Genomic DNA, 20,000 nt, shown 5'->3' with positions numbered 1-20,000 from the left:
TATACATTTTCGTGCATATTACCTCACAAAAATAACGAGAAAATAAATTGATCAATTTCACCCCAAAGCTATTTTTCGTAATTTTCCGTTGAAAAATTCCAAGGTAAAATTTTAGGAAAATTTTTAACAAAACATTTCATAACGTTTCATGACCTTAGCACCCGTGCTGGTTTTCAAAATAATTGTATTTTGAATTATATTAAAATTTTTCTGAAAATCGTGATCAATTTGCCCCCGGTTTACGGTACCAGAATTATTCGGCAGTGTTTGCAGTACATTCTGTAAATTAAAAGTCAATCTTTACTGAATGATCGGTGAAGGTTACTGGATTTCATAACGTGCTGTATATCGCTGACGAATTATTCCACAGTTAGGTATTCGGTAAAAATTACAGAAATATTGATAATAACATTCGTTGTGCAGGATGTATTCACTAATTACGTAAAACAAAGAACGTTGGAAAATTGCACACAAGTTATTACACTTTTTCAGAAATTAAGGTGATAAGTAATGTAACGCATAATTTTTGATCAAGGTAAACGTGTTGTTTTATTCCTGTGACAACGAAAATATTTGAAACAATTAAAACATAGGCTTATCTAAAGATCATTGATTGTAACTATTGGGACAATATTCTATTTAAGCATTTTGTTCGAATATGGTGTATTCTGAAAAGCGATTTTTAGAAGCTGAAAAAAATAATGAAATGCCTGTTTCTTGAAGTACCATTACATCTAAACATGCTCCAAATATAACGCTAAATTTACCATGACCTGTTGCTATCGTATAAAACTGTGTCACATGTTTTGTAGGTTGCCAAGTAGTCGTAGTGAACTGTACAGGTTTTGAAGTATTACGGTATTACGTAATGAAAAACAAATACAGTGTTTTCATACAGCGTCTACTTTATAAAAAAATCAACTCTCGAAAACCACTTATCCTTCACACTTTTTATCCCAAAACTCGTAAGAAATCCAATACACTAAAGTCGCTTTTTTACGCGGTTTTATTTTACGCTGCTCTTTTTACGCAGTTTTTGCAATTTACGCGGTTTTTTTACGCGGATTTCGGAATTTACGCGGATTTCGGGATTTACGCGGATTTCGACATTTACTCGGTTTTTTTTACGCAGCACGTATCAACCGCGTACAAATTCAATGTGCTAATTGATGTGACTTTTCACGAAATAAGTTTATATTGTATCACTAATTAGTAGCTGAGAAATGAAAGGAGATACAGATATCATGAGTGTATATCTCTGTTCATCCTCTTGTTCATTCCCATCCATTTTTTTCATCCTGCGTTCATTCCAAGAAAGCGCTTCCAAGCCATTTTAGGGAAAAAATGCATCTCCAGAAGAATCGGTCTCCCCTGAAAAGGATTTGTGACCTACCGTAAATTCAAATGTGCAAGATAAATCACATATTTTGTTCAGAAAATATGAAAAATACCAAAATTGAGTTGTCCCATCCACAAAGTTTCATGGTGAAATAATTTTTTATCAGCGTTTTTCTCGGCTTGCTGTGGTGACTGATATGCCTCTAAGTGCAGTATAGCTGTCATTAAATCTAATTTTCCCCCAAAACCCACTAAGAATGGTATAAATAAAATAAAAATAGGGAGAGAACAGAACATTGAGTAAAGGAGGGTTGATTATACTTCTTTCACAAATCAACTCAGCTGATTTTATGCCTTTAATGCAGTTTTTTTCTGAAACATTTCCCTACAAAATGTATATTTCGGAATCAATTTTTTTAACGATCTAACTTGGGCCGCCCAAGTTAAACATTCATAAAAATACCAAGAATATGTCTGGACTCCTGAAAACATGCATCTAAAACTCAGTTTCGGGTATTTATTTATTTATTAATTTGGCCAGCATTAGTATTGTGTCAGACTGCTATGCAGTCGTTTTCCCAGACTTCAATTGGCAACATGCATGGAAAAAATTCTCATTCACAACTTCTTTCTATTCAAATTATGTTTTCACGGGAAAAAAAACTATGGATTATTTAATCAGTCTTGCAAAATGTGCATGAACTCATAGCCTCTGAGTTCATGCAATTTCTGCAAATCGAACAAAATTTCTAGTTAGTCTCTATGAAAAAAAAATGTTTTAGAAGGAATAATTTTTTTCCGTTCATGAAAGGAAACGAAGAGCAATGAATACTGCGACAACGGGTGGTATGTTTTGTACCTGATGTGTTTAAATAATGGACACCGTGTTTATTTATGAGGTGAGAAATTTGGCGTGCTTGGGATAAACATTGAACACTAGCGAAAAGCATGTTCGTGTACAACAAAAACATGAAATTTGAACATAGTGCACATGTGTAAGTGTTTTTCGGAAGACTGAACTGGAGGGCTCTATCAATACCAAGACAAATTTAAATTATTCATTACGCCTTATAACAGAATAACACGCAGTATACTCAGCTTGAAACTGGCATATTTGAGTACATTAACCGGTCCTATGTCCGGACGCTGTCCGAGCAGGTATCACCTTAAAAAAATCGAAAAACTGACAGAAAATAATGGTCGTTTCTGTAATTTTGAAGCTGAAACTTCGGAACATTTACTGTGTCAATACAGTATACTAACTCAGCGTAGACTGCAGATTCTTGGGAAGGACATTGCTATGCCTAACTATCGAACTTAAAAAGGTAGGGAACATCTTAAAGAAAATCATACCTTCGAGGGAGGAAATGAGAAGTCATAGTGCGACTAGCACTTATTCCCTGAGTGATGGAACGAACTGACAGTGCATACATATCAATCTGGAGTGCACTAAAATAAGTCAAACTAATAGTCGCAGTGGTTCAAGGCTCCTACAGAAGACACTTTTTATCGCTACGGAAGCACAACGTGAATTCATTGTTGTGGTAATGTGAATAAAAACTGCTAATCATAAGTGATACAATTTTTACGAGTCCACCTTAACATTTCGTCAAATTTGAAAATGTGATTCACAGGGTGTTATATTGAATAGGAAAGATAACATCGAAGCGGTGTTAGGAATGCACCACATAGGTAAACTCATTTCAAACTCATGAATGAAAAATTGTGAACATTTCAAATAATCGTACTGCTACACTCTGTCCAACTTCTATAAGACCACCCTGATTCTATTTGATTGCAACACAAACAGTTAGAATTTCAACAAGATACATTCATACATTCTCGAATGCTTAGAATAAAATTTATCTAACGTCAATTTCGTTCAAAAGAGTTGTTTGTTTATTTATTGTGCTCATATATGATAATTTCAGCTGTCCAGTTTCTATAAGACCATTTCAAAATTGATAAGTATTATCAATGAAAAATTCAAAACGATCGACTGATGTACATGTCAATGATTGGCAACCTTACCATTTCGGCTAATAACCTGGAAAATTTGTGTTGAAATACTATTTACCGAATTCTGCTGAACGGATATCTCGATATTTTTCCATATTTCCGAAATTGAGCTCTTAAATCTTGGTGTGCCGTTTTCCCTCAGTTTAGATTCGAAGTACAAGGATCCCCTTAAGATTTTCAACAGGATTCATTTTTGGAGAGCGAGCTGGCCAGTCCAAAAAATTAAGTTTTTGGTCCTTAATCCATTGCTTAGATTCCTTGTTGGTATAAATAGTAGCATTGCAAGGTATAAATAGTAGTAAATTTTCTGTAACGATCTCCACGCAAAAACGGCAGGAGAGAGGATTTCAGAACATGTATGTAAATCTTGAATGATGTGAAAGCTATCTTGAGCTTTCCGGTTGTACAGAATCCCGTTCAAACCATGCACGAGCCTCTCCCAAAATTCCTGGTTGAAAAATACTGTTCCTTCTTCCGTAAATCACGCCAGTACCCGTTGAAATAATCATAACCGTCCAAATTGAACTTTTCTTGTCAGTGAAGATAACCTATACATTGAACTATACATTTCTTTATGTAATATAGCAAAATGTATTCTTTTGGAAACATTCCCACTGTCTGTCATGTGAGATTTGGCAAAACTCAGACGTCTTCCGATGTGAGTTGATGTAAGATGAGGAGCTTTACCCTTTAAAGCCCTATTTATATGAGGATTTTTTACCAAAACTGGACGATTTGTCACCCGAGTAACATTTAAACTGAATATTGCTTTATTTGCATAAGCGATTTTGATGTATTCGAAGCTGTTCTAGCTATTTCCCGCTTATCACGGTCATAGAGCTGCGGTTCACGTAGAGCACTCTTACAGTATCCTTGAGGATTCGCCAAATAATTGAGCACTACTTGATGGGATCGTCAAACCCGATGAGAAATTTCTCAGATAGCAACATTTTCTTGGAGAAATGCATCGATTGCATCTTTTCTCTAATTTCATTTTGCATTTTCAGGATTTATTGATCAAAACAACTAAAACGACGGAAAATGTAGCTGGTCTTATAGAAACTTGACAATTGAAAAATACAAAAACATTTATTTACGCTCAGCGCTTGCACACACACATATGAAAATCATGTAGTGTATGGTAGTCACCAATACCTTCACACTAGAATATAAATTGAAGCATTGTTTGTTTGCAATGACACAAAGCAGCAGGATCATCACCTAGTCTTCTAGAAGTTGGACAGAGTGTAGAGTAAGACCAACATCTTCTAGCGGAGGTAAGATGTACAATGAGAAACATGGGAAGAGCATCCAAATTCTTCATCTCGGTTTGTTTAAATTTCAGCTGTTGAACAAACAAACGATAGGAAAGAGAAAAAATAAAATTGCTGCTCTAGCGAGCTGTTTCTTATTCTGTATTGGCACATTCGTCGTTGTTTCGAAGTAGTAGTAATACTAGCATACTCAATTGAGATTTCTATGCGGAGTATTATTATTAGAAAAACATTTCCATCTAAAATAGTTTGACGTATAGTGGTGCTGTATCGGATTCACCAAAATTAAGATATGAGTTTTGAAAAAATTAAGGAATTTCAATACTTTACTAAATCGTTACCATTTAAGAAAAACAATATGAAAAATGGAATGTACATACGATTTTATATCGAAAACTATATACAGGTCGGACTCGATTATCCGGAGTATTGATTTTTTTTTCACTCCAGATAATCGAATCCTCCGGATAATCGAGTAAAAACAATTTATTTTCTTTATTTGTTTTTTTGCATGTATTTATCGTTTTTTGAGGAATTTGATTTTTGATTCATCCCCTTAAAGTCAGAAAACACCTTCCTCACATAAAAAAAATTAATTTATCCAGATTCTCACAGGAGGTGATAGACGATCATATTTGATGAAAAAAACCCTCCTACGCATATGTTCGAATTTCAACAATGACAGAGTTACAGTACTTTTTTTTGTTCCAGACTCTGTTGCTTCGAACTGGCTCTACATTGAAAAGTACGCTACGGAAGACGATTCTGATGCTTTTATTTGAAAGATGTGAAAATTTAGTACAGGATATAGTAGTGAAACAACTAAATTAGTGAATTTTAATAACATTTTGGAAGTGAAACACTTAAAAGTTAATAATTTTAAATGTGTTATTATTAATTTTATCCTAAAAATTTATATTAAACTAGATTGTTTCTATCAATTAAAATGAAGTTCTCTAACCGCTCCACAATCTGTTCTTTGACGCACAACTTCTATCTTTCTTAATTTGTCATTTTTTTGCGGTGGCCAAACCGAATTTTTCAAGATAATGGAATACGCAGTTTTATAATGACAGTAAAATTAACAGTAAAATTAAATTAAAAATTTGGACATGGGTATCGTATTGGTCGGAATTATTTTTTCTTGAAAAAGCATACATGCAAGTTTATGAAAAATAAACATTTTTTAATCTTTTTTGTGAACTATGTATACATTAACATAACAATATATTTTTATGTGATGTTTTTATACAAAAAAGATTTTGTCGCTCGAGACACTTATGCGATTATTCAAATAACATGATACATTTATACAGTAGTACTGATACTTATGAACAATCTTTTCAATCACACCAAAGTGTTACAATGACTTAATTCTGCTCTTACGGCTTTTATCCCATATTCCTATGCATTCAACGCAATATGTGAGGAGGCGATCTTGTGTATTGGTAACATCTATACCTCTCACGCTAAAGGTCACAAGTTCAATTCTCACTCTCGACATTCTTCCTAAAATGGAAGTAAAAGTGACGAACCAGCCAAAATGTGATGAAAGTCACTATAATAGAGAGAGAGAAAAACGCACTGTGCGTTATCTTGTGTGGGTGACTACTTTGTTTGATACTGAGTACCGTTATCTATTAGTCATAGGAACATCGTATTGATTCGAGAACAGGTTCACTAGACATCAAGTTTCGTTTAGGAAAAGCATAAACTTATACAGGTAAACTTCGATATAACGTACATCTCACCTTTAAAATTGTACGTTGTATCGAATTGTACGTTATATCGAAGCATAATAAAGTGCTCACAAACGTAGTCTGTAATACATTATTGTGTTGCTGTTTTAGTGAAGTTAATGAATAACTTCAATCAGAAGACGAAGCCAGCCTTTCTCATGATGTTTCCCTTCGTACTATTGATTAAAGCTTGATTCATTTAGAATCCGGAATCACAAAACCAGCTGTATTTCTGGATTGATTGAAGGTACAAAACTTGTTTTAGTATCACAATACTGATAATTCATTATTCTATCAGAAAAAAAATATTGAAAAATTTTTTCCTTTACAATTTGGAAATGTGTACGTTATATAGAGGTAAAATGTACGTTGTATCGAGTGACGTTATATCGAGGGTACGTTATAACGAGGGTACGTTATATCGAAGTTTGCCTGTACTTGGTTGAGTAAAATTAAAGATTAGCATGGTTTCTTTCTGTGCTGGCTGAGAGCAGACAAACGACCAGAACGGTAAAAAAGGTATGGTGGCTGAGAGCAGACAGACGACCACAAAGAGTTAAATGTATGTTCCAAATTTCAGATCAATCATTCAACAAGAACGGGGTCAATTTTCTATTAATGTGGGACAACCCAACAAACATTCAAACATACATAGAAACAGGTCAAGCTGAATGAAACCATTCAAAAAGTAATTAGTTGTTTGGGGACTGCGGCCATCTTGAAATTGGATTTTTCATTATCTGCTATGTTCTACTAGTCGAGAACTTTCTTTTGATACATTTTTGGGCATTTTTCATAAATAACTGTATTCTACTAGTCAAGCCTTTTCATTCGATACCCATATTGATGGTTCTGAGAAAATAGGTAATCCGCAATTTTGTAGTGGCCGCCATCTTAGATTTGCATTTTTCATAAATAACTGCATTCTACTAGTCAAGCCTTTTCATTTGATACCCATATTGATGGGGTTGTGAAAAAAATATATATGGCGCCATCTTGTGGTGGCGGCCATTTTGGATTTTCATTTTTCATAAATAACTGTGTTCTACTAGTCAAGCCCTTTCATTTGATACCCATATTGATGGAGTTCTGAGAAAGAGATTCGATCGGGCAGTCGTCGGGAAAGGACGCATTTTTTCTTCGCTCCTCGTTTGGTTCTTCTAGCTTCGTCAGACATGTTCGAACGCGTTTTTCTCTGCTGATCGTTGAGTATGATTCTAGCGGTTGGCCATAAATTCGCGAGTGTGTTTAGGATTCACTGAAGCAGTTAAAAGTTAATGATCTCCGAATAAAGCAATTGTTTGTGATGCGAAGACGCGAAGATTTCGTTTCGCTTTATCGGACTGTTTCCATTTGTGTGTATGTGTGTGTGTTCTTTTTTTTATCATTGCTAGGGCGAAGTATGTGCCTGTGTGTTCGGTAGTGCAGGTATCACTATGGGGTGGATTGCAGGAATGATCAGTTGACAACGATCCCAGCTAAGTTCTTTATTACTCTTTGTATAATATTACTTCTTTTTATATCCATACATTAATCCTACTTAACTTATTTAGAGCTTATAATCGAATAGCACCAGTGTCTCTCTGTTTTTCATCTTTTCTTCAGCTCCATCAGGAATCTAATTAGAATTAATGAATGTGATTCTCTTAAGGAAGGACTGGCAGCTTTACCGGAGAGGGAACTGTTTGAGAATGAGAGTGAGATAGAAAATGTGTGTAAATGTGGTAGCTGCTGGCTCACTTGCCGAACCCTTGGGGAGCACAATGCAAGATGGGCAAGAATAGATTGTGAGATAATGAAATTTCGGAATTAGAACTTGAAATTAAAAAATTTTATAATTTATTAAATTATTTTTTTTTAATTAAATTTATAATTAAAACATAGGCTTGAAATATAAAATTTAAAGGATTGAAAATTCGAAATTGAGTATTTTAGATTTGGTATTCGGAATTCGATATTTCAATTTTCAATCTGAAGTTTGAGACTACACATTTCAGCTTCAGGAAATGATATTTGAAATCTACAGTTTTCCGCCATCGTTATTGGAGTTCTATAAATAGTACTCGTGACTTCGGTTACCTTCTCAGGATTCCCAAAGACAACTCTTCATCGTCGGGATTGGAGGTCGATAAAGAAGACGCGTGATGAATTTAGAATTATTAGTTTTGGAACTGTTCTCTCGGTTACCTTCTCAGGTTTCCCAAAGAAAACTCAATAAAAATGCAATAAATAATAGAATATACAGTCGGTCCAATCAATTTTGCAGGTTTTCCTTCTCAGGATACTTAGAGATAATTTCTGCCGCGCGTTGAGACACATAGGATTTTCGAAATTTCATTTTCTCGTTCCGTCGATTGTTCGCTTTCACATGATCACATCACTTACCTCAGTGAATCCTGATTCTTACCTCTCCCCACTAACAACTATCCCTCCCATGATAAACGCTAGGGAACCACGCTATAGAGGCGACCCTTCTGGCCTTCGGGCGGCGAATATCATACTAACATTCCTTCCCTTCCTCTGGTGACTGTAAGGACGTGGCCGGCGTCGTTATTGACCATTTAAAGCTCGAATCACCGAAAATTGCACAACGAGAATGATTTGCTAGTCCCAAGCGTCGTTCTGTGTGTTCTTTGTGCAATTTGGTTGGTTCAGGTCAATCACGGAGAGCAACTACGAATAGTACAGTCTACCCAAGCTCAAGCTCAAGCTCATATTGATGGAGTTCTGAGAAAATATGCAACCCGCCATTTTGTAGTGGCCGCCATCTTGGAATTGTATTTTTCATAAATAACTGTGTTCTACTAGTCAAGCCCTTTCATTTGATACCCATAGTCTCCGGATAATCGAGTCCGACCTGTATTACGTTTTATCCTAGGATTAACCGTTTTTAATACACTCTCCCTTACTCGATGTTCTGTATCTCGATATTTTCCCTAATTCGATGGATTCCATGGCACCTTTGATTGTTTATACAAGCATCCGTCTCTCCATAACTCGACACCTTCTTAACTCCCCAACAACAACAAAAACGAACACTGCCCAAGCAGTTGGGCGTTGACATCGCACGCTGACAAATAGCAAACTAATCTGCAATAATCTGTGCACATTGAGTTTGTTTGGAGTTTTCAAAACGGTTTTTTTATTTTTTCCATAAAATAATAAGCATTTATTGCCAAATTTGGTTTACGTGAAGTAAAAAAAAATGTTTAAAATTTATTTTTTGCTCAATAAATGAAATGCTTTGTCAAGTCGTGTATGTAAGCTCAATTTTGTGATTGACTGTTAATGAAATTCACTGTATACTAATAATATCATTCAGTTATTCTCATGTTTACCTCTCGATAAGAAGGGATCGGTCAATTCCTAATTGTAGAAAGGCCACAGTAAACATTTCCACCTCAGAGAGTATTGTTTGTGGTAATTTAATCGTGTTGAAATATTTGCTTCGCACGTAGTGCACAGACACACACACAAACATTCGACAGACTATCGACCCTTATACTACTGTATTATATCATTGGTCCACTGATAGAACACGAAACTGGGCCCTGTTTTTGACAGAGGTGTCTTTGTTGTCATTTAGGCAAAGGAACCGAACAGAACCGAACGTTATTATGTTTGTTTTTACAGTTACTGCTGTGCTGTTCGAGAGGATGTTTCCCCAAAGGATATCGTTTCATTGGTCCCAACATAGCTCCGGGAATCCTCATAAATGATATCATTTGAATAGATTAAACAGTAACTGCGCAGCTATTATTTTAATTTTCCATTCATCATATCATGGCTAGACGATTCATTCGAACAATTAGCATCTGCATGCTACTTTTTATGTGCGTTTTTTTTGTTTCATTTTCATCATAAATTCATCGCACACATCACTCGGGCAAATAACATTCAATTGTGTTCTGAAACAACATGTATATAACGAACCTATTGTTTTATATTCTCTTTCTCTTTTTCTCTTTCTGCAAACAAAAACAAAACTGCAAAATATCACCCACGTTTACGCTGAAATTCTCAAACAAAAACCCCTTCGCACAATTCCGCAACACTCCCAAAAACGAAATATCGAACACAATCTGTCCTCACTTCCTCTATCACGTGTGTTATTGTATGTGTGTGCGCGTATGTATGTCTACAAACATTTCTGCACACACATATGCAACAAATGCACAATCGATTTCGGCGCGGGTGCGGGGATCAATTGGTGCAACATTTGTGTTTTTGCTTCCATCAACAACTGTATGTTTCCATCCTGCTGATCAAACAAAAAAAAACAAAACGTGCGGACCGACAGAATGATTACGTGAGTGGCTACGACCACTCCGAACCAGAACCAGTGGAAGCTGGCCTAATGCAATCCGATCCGGACGCCGGACTCGAAGAAGCGACGTGGGAAAACTATCCGGACAAAAATTTCAACGGATTGCAAATGGTGCTTAGGGTAAAGTTCTTTTTTTTTCTGACTCGCTCTTCTTTCGCATTTGTTCTATTTGTTTAGTTGTTTGTTTAAGTCTATTTCATCTTTTTATCATTCGTTTTTACGTGCCTGTAAAAAACATCCCCATATAATCGCGTGTACGATGTGGGGATTTAAAACTCGTTTAACACTGTGCATATCTGACCCGTTTGTTGGTTCAGTTTTTTTTTTGCATCGAAGCATTTATAGTTAGCTGCACATCGGCGCTCTAATTCCATTTTCATTTCTACGTGCAATGCTAAATTTTCGCTGTTTGTATCGCCTTTCATATTTTTCAACACCAATTAGTTGCAACTTTAATTCAAATTTAACATTTAACATCAACATTTTTTTTCGCCACTTCTCTTTGCTCACTCCTAATTATGCATTATTACTAACGAGTTTAGCCCTCTCGACGAGTAAACCTCTTTGCAATGAGAGTCGACGGCTAGGAAAGCGCATCATTTAGTAGGTAAAAGGAGAGATAGCACTCGGATTCAGTGCAGGAAATAAAAACCACGTAATCATCATCGTGTCCATGAACTAATTGGAAATCCTCTCACCCGCTTGTGTACGCTTTTATTTTCACTGTCGTTGTTTTCTTTTGTTGCATTTATCATTTCAATTAGCTATGACTATCTCAATGTGCATTTTGCATCCATTGTACCCGGCTTTTGTGTGTTGTTCCGTTGGAAGCCACCGCCATGTACCGCACAGTGGCGGCTTTTCCTCCGAATACACATTCTACCTTCCATTTGGGCTTGCATAAATGATCGTTAGTAAAATTTGTGTTGGTGAACCATTACAATCTTGGAATAAACCGTTGTTCGGAGCAGAAGAAACACTGTTAGATAATTAGATTAAGTATCAATTGGAGTAAATCAATAATGAAACAATATCACAAACTTAAATGTGTTAAAATGGGTGACGAACGATAATCTAATCGATGGGTACAAAAAGGTAAGTGCAGGGCTACACTATTTGTACTGGATCCTTACGTTATTAATTGCATGAATTTCCCATAGCGAGACCAAAGAGTTGCGATTCTTTTTCAGCATACAAGTTTCGGAAATTCAAGCTTTTAACTAGGGTAAATGAAGTTGGTTTGTCCGATTGGAATATTTCAGCAAATAAATTAGTAAATGCAAATCGATTTTTCTTCATGAAAATCACATTCAATCAAGATGAGTTTGGGTTTGTTGAATGCCTCAAGTCTCCAGTTGAATTATCCTAATTTCTTTTTTTTTATAATTTTCTTCAAAGAGAAATTATAATCATGGTTTGTCCACCTCTGATCATGGTTTTATCCGAAAAATGATCATGGTTTGTTTGGTTTCAGAAATCATCATTTTTGAATGATGAAATTTGAATTTTCAAGTAGATGTTGCATTTCTCATTGCTTGATTTTACTGTCATCATATTAATTCATTCATACAGGGTGGGCCATTTAAAGTGGAAGCATCTGGCAACCCCATAACTTTTGACAGAGATGTCAGATTAACAAATGTCATACCGCGTTGGAAGCGTCATTTCAGTACAATTTTAACCATGGAACAATACACACCTAAACAACGCGCTGAAATTGTTCAGCTGTACATTCAAAATAACTTCTCAATTGTGTTAACTAAACGTGCGTGGAAAAATAAAAATAAAGTTAAAACATCGCCTTGAGACAACACTATACGTCGATTATATGCCAAATTTATATCGTCTGGTAGTGTTGGTAATGCCAAATTATTGAACGAAATGTTCCCCGGAAGATTAATATAGATAAAACGGCGATTATGACTGGCCACCGAGATCACCTGATTTGACGCCTCCTGACTTTTTTTATGGGGATGTTTAAAATCCAAGGTATACACTGGTAAACCAAGGACCCTGGCTGCGCTGAAAGACAATATCCGACAAGAAATTGCTGCCATATCGGCCGAAACATTGGGCAAAGTGATGGAAAATGCCGAAAAAAGGGCACATTTTGCGGTCAAGGCCAGAGGCCGTCATTTACGAGATATCATAATCAAAAAGTAGTTAGAACAAATTTCCTTGGACCAAAATAAATGAATTTCGAAAAAATTTTTTTTAAATTCCGCTTCTTTACTTTGCTATTGCAAAAACAAATCCTTCCACTTTAAATGGCCCACCCTGTATTTTAGGATTTCTTTAGAATATTGCCTTCCTTGGGAATTTTAAAAGTGAACAGCACTCAACACTTTATTTCTGCTACGCACGAAGGACTTCATAAACAAACTGCAGCGCGCCAAGCGGCTACCATAGTAAACATGTGGACAAACCGACAAACCCAGAATTGAAGTAATGGAGATGCAAAATTACATAATTAAGATATATAAGTCTGATACGACTGGTGTACAAACATGATTCTTACAATATTTGTAAGTGTTATAATCCAGAAAAGGTCTGAATACGTACCAAATTATCATCTGGTGGTTGATTAAAAATTAGCTCAAATGAAGGACGCATTGACACTCATAAAAGGTGGATTTTCTAAACCCTTTAAAACAGGTGAATCCGTAAAAATCTATACATATAAAACTGGATTTCTGTCTGTCTGTCTGTCTGTCTGATTCTTATGAACTCTGAAACTACTGAGCCGATCGACATGAACATTGGTATGTAGGGGTTTTTGGGGCTGGGGAAGGTTTTCATGATAGTTTGAGACCCCTCCCCCCTCTCTAAGGGGGGGGCTGCCATACAAATGAAACACAAATTTCTGCATTACTCGAGAATTAATCAAGCAAATGAAACCAAATTAGGCATATTGAGGTTTTAGGGTGCAATAAATGTTTTTACCGGTGGTTAGATACTCCTCCCCCTCTCTTAGAGGTGGGGGGGGGCTGCCGTATAAATGAAACACAAATTTCTGCATTATTGGAAAATTAATCAAGCAAACGAAACCGAATTAGGTATATGGAGGTTCTAGGGCGCAATAAATGTTTTCACGGTGGTTAGACACTCCACCCCTTCTCTAAGGGGGAGCTGCCATACAAAGGAAAGACAAATTTCTGCATGACTCGAAAACTAATCAAGAAAATACCAAATTTGGCATGCGAAGGTTTTAGGGGATACAAAACGTTTCTATGGCGAATAGACACTCCTCCCGTCTCTCTGAGGGGGGGAGAGAGGCTGCCATACAAATGGTGCATACATTTCCGCATAATTCAAGAACTAATCAAGCAAACGGAACTAAATTTGGCATGTGGAGGTTTTATGGGGAAGAAACATTTCTAAGGTGGTTCGACACTCCTGCCCCCTCTCTTAGGCAAGGCGCAAATTGAGACGCATATAGCGCGAGTAACTTGGCGCGATATAGCGCCTGTTTTTGTGGCTAATGAAAACAGATAGAACGGCGCAAATTGGCCAGATAACGCGAGATGGTGGAGCGCTCGTGAGACACGACTCGCGCGACGCTGTGGCTGAACCACAATTTCTCGTGCTGGTCATGCCTGTTGTGGTGTTGGTGAACAACACTGTATGGCTGTACTGGTCGGGTGATTGTGTTAGTAAATAAATATATCGCGCAACTCTGTGTTAATCAGTCATTGTATGCGAGTGGCATGTTATTTACACCAAACTGCGACCCAATATGCGCTCCACCACGCTACGTTTGTGGCACGTATGAGTCGTGTTGGTAGTCTCGCGTTCGCTTACGAGCGCTATTACGCTTCTCAATTTTCGCTTAGCCTTAGGGTGGGCTCTCATACAAATGATAAACAAATTTCTGCATAACTCGAAAACTAATCAAGCAAATGGAGCCAAATTCGGCATGTGAAGATTTTAGGGGGCACGAAACATTTCTATGGTGAATAGACATGTCTCCCCCCTCTCTAAGGGGAGAAGAGGAGAGGGGTCTGTCTTTATTCTATCATATTTTCTGTATCAAACATTTATTCCATTAAACGGAGAAACATGTTGTTAGCAAGTGGTTGAAAAATCTTGAACGAGAATTGTGTCTGAAAATAATCTGATATTATAATGATGAGTTTTGGTAGAAGTACTAAGAATTTCTTGGTAAAAGTTAAATTCAACGGGGTCGATTAGAAAATCAATCAATGAACAGTTCTGCGATTGGACTCATGAACTTACGCTTAGTAAGAAATAATGAATGTTCGAAGGTATGACGAAAAACAAATTTTGGACGGGACGAAGTTTGCCGGGTTAGCTAGTATCCTATAAAAGTACTGTAAATCATGAAGAAGTAGTAATCATGAGTAAATCATGAACTTTCATTTATATGTTTGAAAGCATATGAATACCTGATTTGAAACAGGTGCGCTGGACTAGAGCATTCAAAAAAGTGAAAAAAACAAGATCATATTTTCGACTTGGCAGCCCAACATCATTTACCCCACCTTATTTTTTTTCTGATGCCCTTATTGAGATAACGATGTACACTAGACAAAAAAATTAGAGCAATTTGAGTGTGTGTGTGTGTGTGTGTGTGTGTGTGGATTTTAAACGGTACACCCTTTAGGACAATATTTTTGTAACCAATTGGCCGAATCGTTCGACTTTTATTTGCTTTATGGAACGTTTCTGTAAGAACTTTTATGACGTGGATGGCTACAGATATATCTTTGATTGAAATGTACATTTAGGTACATATTTGATTATAAACAATTCATGAAATAATGATCACACAGAAAATTAATGAGCAGTTTTTATAATTTGGAAAACTCTTTACAATGATCATTTGTTCCGACGAAAAACATTTTATTTAAATTTTTCGCACATTGATTTTCCAAAGGTACTAGCTTCACGTTTCACCTTGCTTCTATTTTTTTTGTCGAGTTATATTAACTTTCCCTTTCTACACTGTTCTTATACTTCAAAAAAAAATTAAAAGATCTACTCGAAGAATTCTTAACAGATATTAAAGTTCAGGGTAAATTCACTCATATTGGCATTTCAGCTCGTAGTTTACTCATGCTGACTCAATATATTGCTAGTCTCTCTTCATGATCAATGAAGAAAATATTGCTTCTCCTTCGCGCATGCTCATTTCGCTTCACGTTCATTTGTTTCACTTATATTCGAATGAATGTTTCGAAACATACTCACTAATATAATGAAAGCTTCTGTAATATGAATGTAACGATAGCAGAGTCAAATGGAACTCGATATAGAATCGCAGAGAATATATCGAATTCATTTTATTCAGATAGGTTGGAATGAATCAATCGAAAGGAGCAAATAAAGGGTGTTCCACATCAAATTGCATCTCGGAAAAAACGCTGTAGGAACCGATCCTTTTCAAACTTTCAGACAATAAAATATAACCCATTAGTAAGCTTTTGGCATATTTATTTCATTTAATTTCAATACCATAACCGTCTGCTCGCACCTTATGCTTAGCTCCACACATAAGGTTCTGTACAATATCTGGCTACAGGTGGCTTCGTACCATTCCAGAACATACTTTGAATAGTGACACGAAGCTAGATCCGGCCAGAAGACCGTAGGGCTGTGTTGCTCCATCAGAGGAAGCAGACACTCCTTGCGGTAGGTCTGCCCGTTTACAGTCCCAGGAGTCATGAACGGCGCACTTCGTTTGCCACTTGAGCAGATCGCCTACCAAATCATGTATTTCTTGGCAAACTTTGAAATTGTCTGCTTCCTTGCTTCCTCCGGAACATCAAACTTGTGCTGGGCGATGAAGAACAGTAACCCAGGAAGCTGCCGGAATTCCGCCTTGACGTATTTCTCATCATCTATGATGAGACAATGAGGCTTCTTCAGCATCTGAGTCTGTGACTGTCGCACCGTATTTTGCCGTTCGTCACGATTTGGAGCCTTCTGCACTTTGTACATATGCAGTCTCGCCCGGTCCTTCAGTTTTCCATCGAAGAACACAGCTCTGACCGCTGGAAAATGCCTTCTGCAGATCGAGCTTGGAATGCGCTACATTTTGACACCACTTTCAACCCGGAAACAATGCTCGATTTTGAGAAAACGGAAAAATGGATCGAAAAAAAGCCATCAATAAGTTATTCACGATTTACCTGTCATTCAGCTAGCGACAGCGGCAGCAGCGAGGTTTTCCAAAGAACCTTTCTCGAGGACGAGAATTCAGTTTAGTTTTTCGAAATGGAGGCGAGTAAAGTAAGCAGGTTTAAAACATCTATAATTCAAAGCAGAGCAAACAGTTGTAGATGCAAATCCTTCGCCGCGAAGGAGTACGCGCATTGAATAATCTAAGATATCGCCGCTACGATTTATTTTAGATGAGTTATTAAGTTTGTCAAAGATAACTCTCCTTTGTCACGATGTAAAGAGCACGCATTCTGTATAATAGAAAATATCGCCGGGTCGATTAATTTTAGAGAAATTCTCTCAATGGCTTTCTAAGATCACTCAAGATAATTTTCTATCGTCGTAATTGAAGTTATATAAAGAGTGTTCTGTATGTGTGAGTAAAACGGAATATTTTAACACATTTTGTTCTCGTTTGCCCACATGTAATTTCATCCGCGTGATGTGATACAGGAGATTCTCGTTCTTTTTCGGTAAATTTTGCTGAATCATACGAAAATGACGTCAATGTTGTAAAGGTGTAATAATGTCAAAGGAAGAATAAGATCTGATTCTATAGATATGAAACGCCCCGGCACTTGGTTATAAAGCTAATTTTATAAACAAAGATCGTAATTGTACATCATTTTATTCTACGTGTCTATTTCGAATCTAACAAAGCTCAAACCAATTGAATGGTTAGGATATTTGTTGCATATTGATTCAGGATATATTTGAAAAATTCTATTATTATACTCCTTGATAATAATTTGGTGGCCCTGAGAAACGGTCCTTATTGGGTATTGGTTGTGCGCTCTACTAATGATACAATCGAGCTATGACGGCAGAAGGATGATTATTAGTCTTTGAATGATGTATATCACGATAAAAGATGTCGAAGCGAAATGAGATATGTTGAAAACTGCTCTCTGTGGCCCTGGCTGTTGGTTCCTGCATTCTGTATGGATGAAATAACGATGAAAAGTATATATGGAGGGGGAATTAATATGATTTTAATATTTGAAGGTTCAAAAAATTAGTTTGAAATATTTCCAGCAAATTTGGCACCAGATAGTGTTACATTTACACTTATACTAAACGTTTTGCAATGCATAATTAATCATTGTAATGGAATTTTTCGAAGCAACTATTCATAGTGCGTGTACTCGTTTCACTGCTCGCTATCTAAATTAACAATAAAACCCTGAAATCGCGGAAACAGTCCAATATTGGTAGTAAATTAGCAACTAATCATCCAATCAGAACGGGATTTTAGTTGATATTCTTCAATTGTTCGATTGTTAGGTTCATAAAATGTTTAATTTTATGCTTCGTTATTAATTGTTAGGGAGTGCCCAAGTGGATTGATGCTAATATATCTTGAGAATCCATCAAGAAATGATTGAGCAATGAGCACCCAAAATTGCACAATTTCCACGATGCGATCGATTTTCAGTTTTTCAATTTGCACCCCTATTATTTCGTGACGTTATGGAAGACGTAATCCTACCGATTACTAATGATCTACATATCAAAATTAAAGCATGCAGTAAAACTTATTTTTGTGCGGTTTTTTGTGCGATTTTTTTTTGTGCGATTTTCTGTTCTTGTGCGGGTTTTTTTAAGTTATCGTCCATTTAATTTTTTTCGATGGTTTATATACATTTCGATGCGAAAAAACCATATTTGCGACTCAATTATTCACTTCTGAAATCATTCTTCTCCTCTCATCAAATACTCTAAGTTTTTCTAAGTTTTTGCATGACATGATTTCTAACAGCAGCACGTTCCGACATGCAACTAAAAGCACAAAACAGCCACGCGCAACCGAAAAGGCAAAGTGTCCCATCGCAAAGCAGGGAAACAAAAGGAAGTTGAACGGTGAATGGCGTAAATTTGAGTTATTTTCTTGGTGGAAACTTTTTTTATGCGGTCCCTATCTACCGCACAAAAAAAGTTTTTTTCAAAATGTGTAGCGAACACGATTTTTTAAAGCTGCTGGTGAAGTTTTGTACATTTTTTTTATGTGACTTTTTTGTGCGGTCCCTATCCCCCGCACAAAAAAAGGTTTGCCTGTATGAGTCTTTTTTTAAAAAGAAGAATAGCTCATCGGGTTCAATTTGATGGTCGAGTTTGATCTTTCATTTGGCATGGAATTGCTCCAACCGTATAGAGCAATTGCACTCATTATTCAGTCAAACAACGGGATTTTGTCTCGCGTCTTTCCCATTTTTTTTACGTTCTCCATATGATTTGGGTACACTTTTTTATCATAAATTTTTGTTAAGACTATTTATATTTCTAGCTCGAAAATAGTTGAGATCCATATGTTATTTGTGCATAATTTGTGTGTAATATATTTTTTACTGATTTTGTTGCAAAACTAAAATTTGGAAATAATTTAGAAAATCAGATCCCTATTTTCTGATTAACAATGAAAAATTATGGGAATTTTGAAAAAAAATGGGATGAAATATAAAGACAACATTGTTGACTTAAGACTATGAATTTTTTTTAATCAAATTTCTTGTTTATCACTCCAGCTATAATTTCAGTTCTAGTATATAATATATCTTCGTGCATTTCTCTATCACCAATAAACCAATAAACCAATTAAAAATTAATATTTTTTAAATTTTATTCTTTTTGAAATCGTCCGCCGCCATTTTGTCAAAAAAGATTGTTTTGACTTGCTTGAGGTTCATACTATATTAACCGATTCAGAATCAACTCGATTTTTTGGTTTCCAGGAGAGCTGGAATCGTGTATGCCATGACACAACTTTTTTTAATCCTCTCACTTCACAGCTTGTCACTATTTTAATTTTAATTTTTTTTTCGTATGGTTCTTGTTGTATTGTTGAAAGATAAAGAAAAAATAATACAGCGCGGACTTGTTAAATACAGTCTTCGATTTCTTTTCAATGTATATAATCGAGTAATTTTTTTTATTTGTTTTTTATACATGTATTCGTCGTTTTTTAATATAAAATAAGAATTTGATTTTTGTTTCATCTTCTTAAATTTATAAAATATCTTTCTCATATAAAAAAGTCTACATTCTTTCAGGAGATTATAGAGAATCATATTTGATGATAAAAATTCTTCTGTGCATATGTTTGAATCCCAACAATGACAGAGT

At 36.0% G+C, this 20,000-nt stretch overlaps 1 protein-coding gene across 11 annotated transcripts in view; it reads left to right on the top strand.

The window, feature by feature from the left end:
* Positions 1-20,000, top strand: part of LOC129770468 (fat-like cadherin-related tumor suppressor homolog) — a 576,674-nt gene that overhangs the window by 470,898 nt on the left and 85,776 nt on the right. For 9 of the 11 annotated variants that reach the window (XM_055773312.1, XM_055773316.1, XM_055773315.1 and 6 more), the window contains one exon: positions 10,671-10,817. The exons of the other annotated variants lie outside the window; for them this stretch is intronic. In XM_055773312.1, coding sequence (XP_055629287.1) covers positions 10,671-10,817 — 147 coding nt within the window. The remainder of the gene's footprint in view (positions 1-10,670; positions 10,818-20,000) is intronic. 11 annotated transcript variants of the gene reach the window in all.

The sequence above is a fragment of the Toxorhynchites rutilus genome, chromosome 2 (assembly GCF_029784135.1).
Source record: "Toxorhynchites rutilus septentrionalis strain SRP chromosome 2, ASM2978413v1, whole genome shotgun sequence".
Classification (NCBI taxonomy): Eukaryota; Metazoa; Arthropoda; class Insecta; order Diptera; family Culicidae; genus Toxorhynchites; species Toxorhynchites rutilus.
Note: the sequence above shows the minus strand (reverse complement) of the source record. Positions and strands in the feature narration are given on the sequence as shown.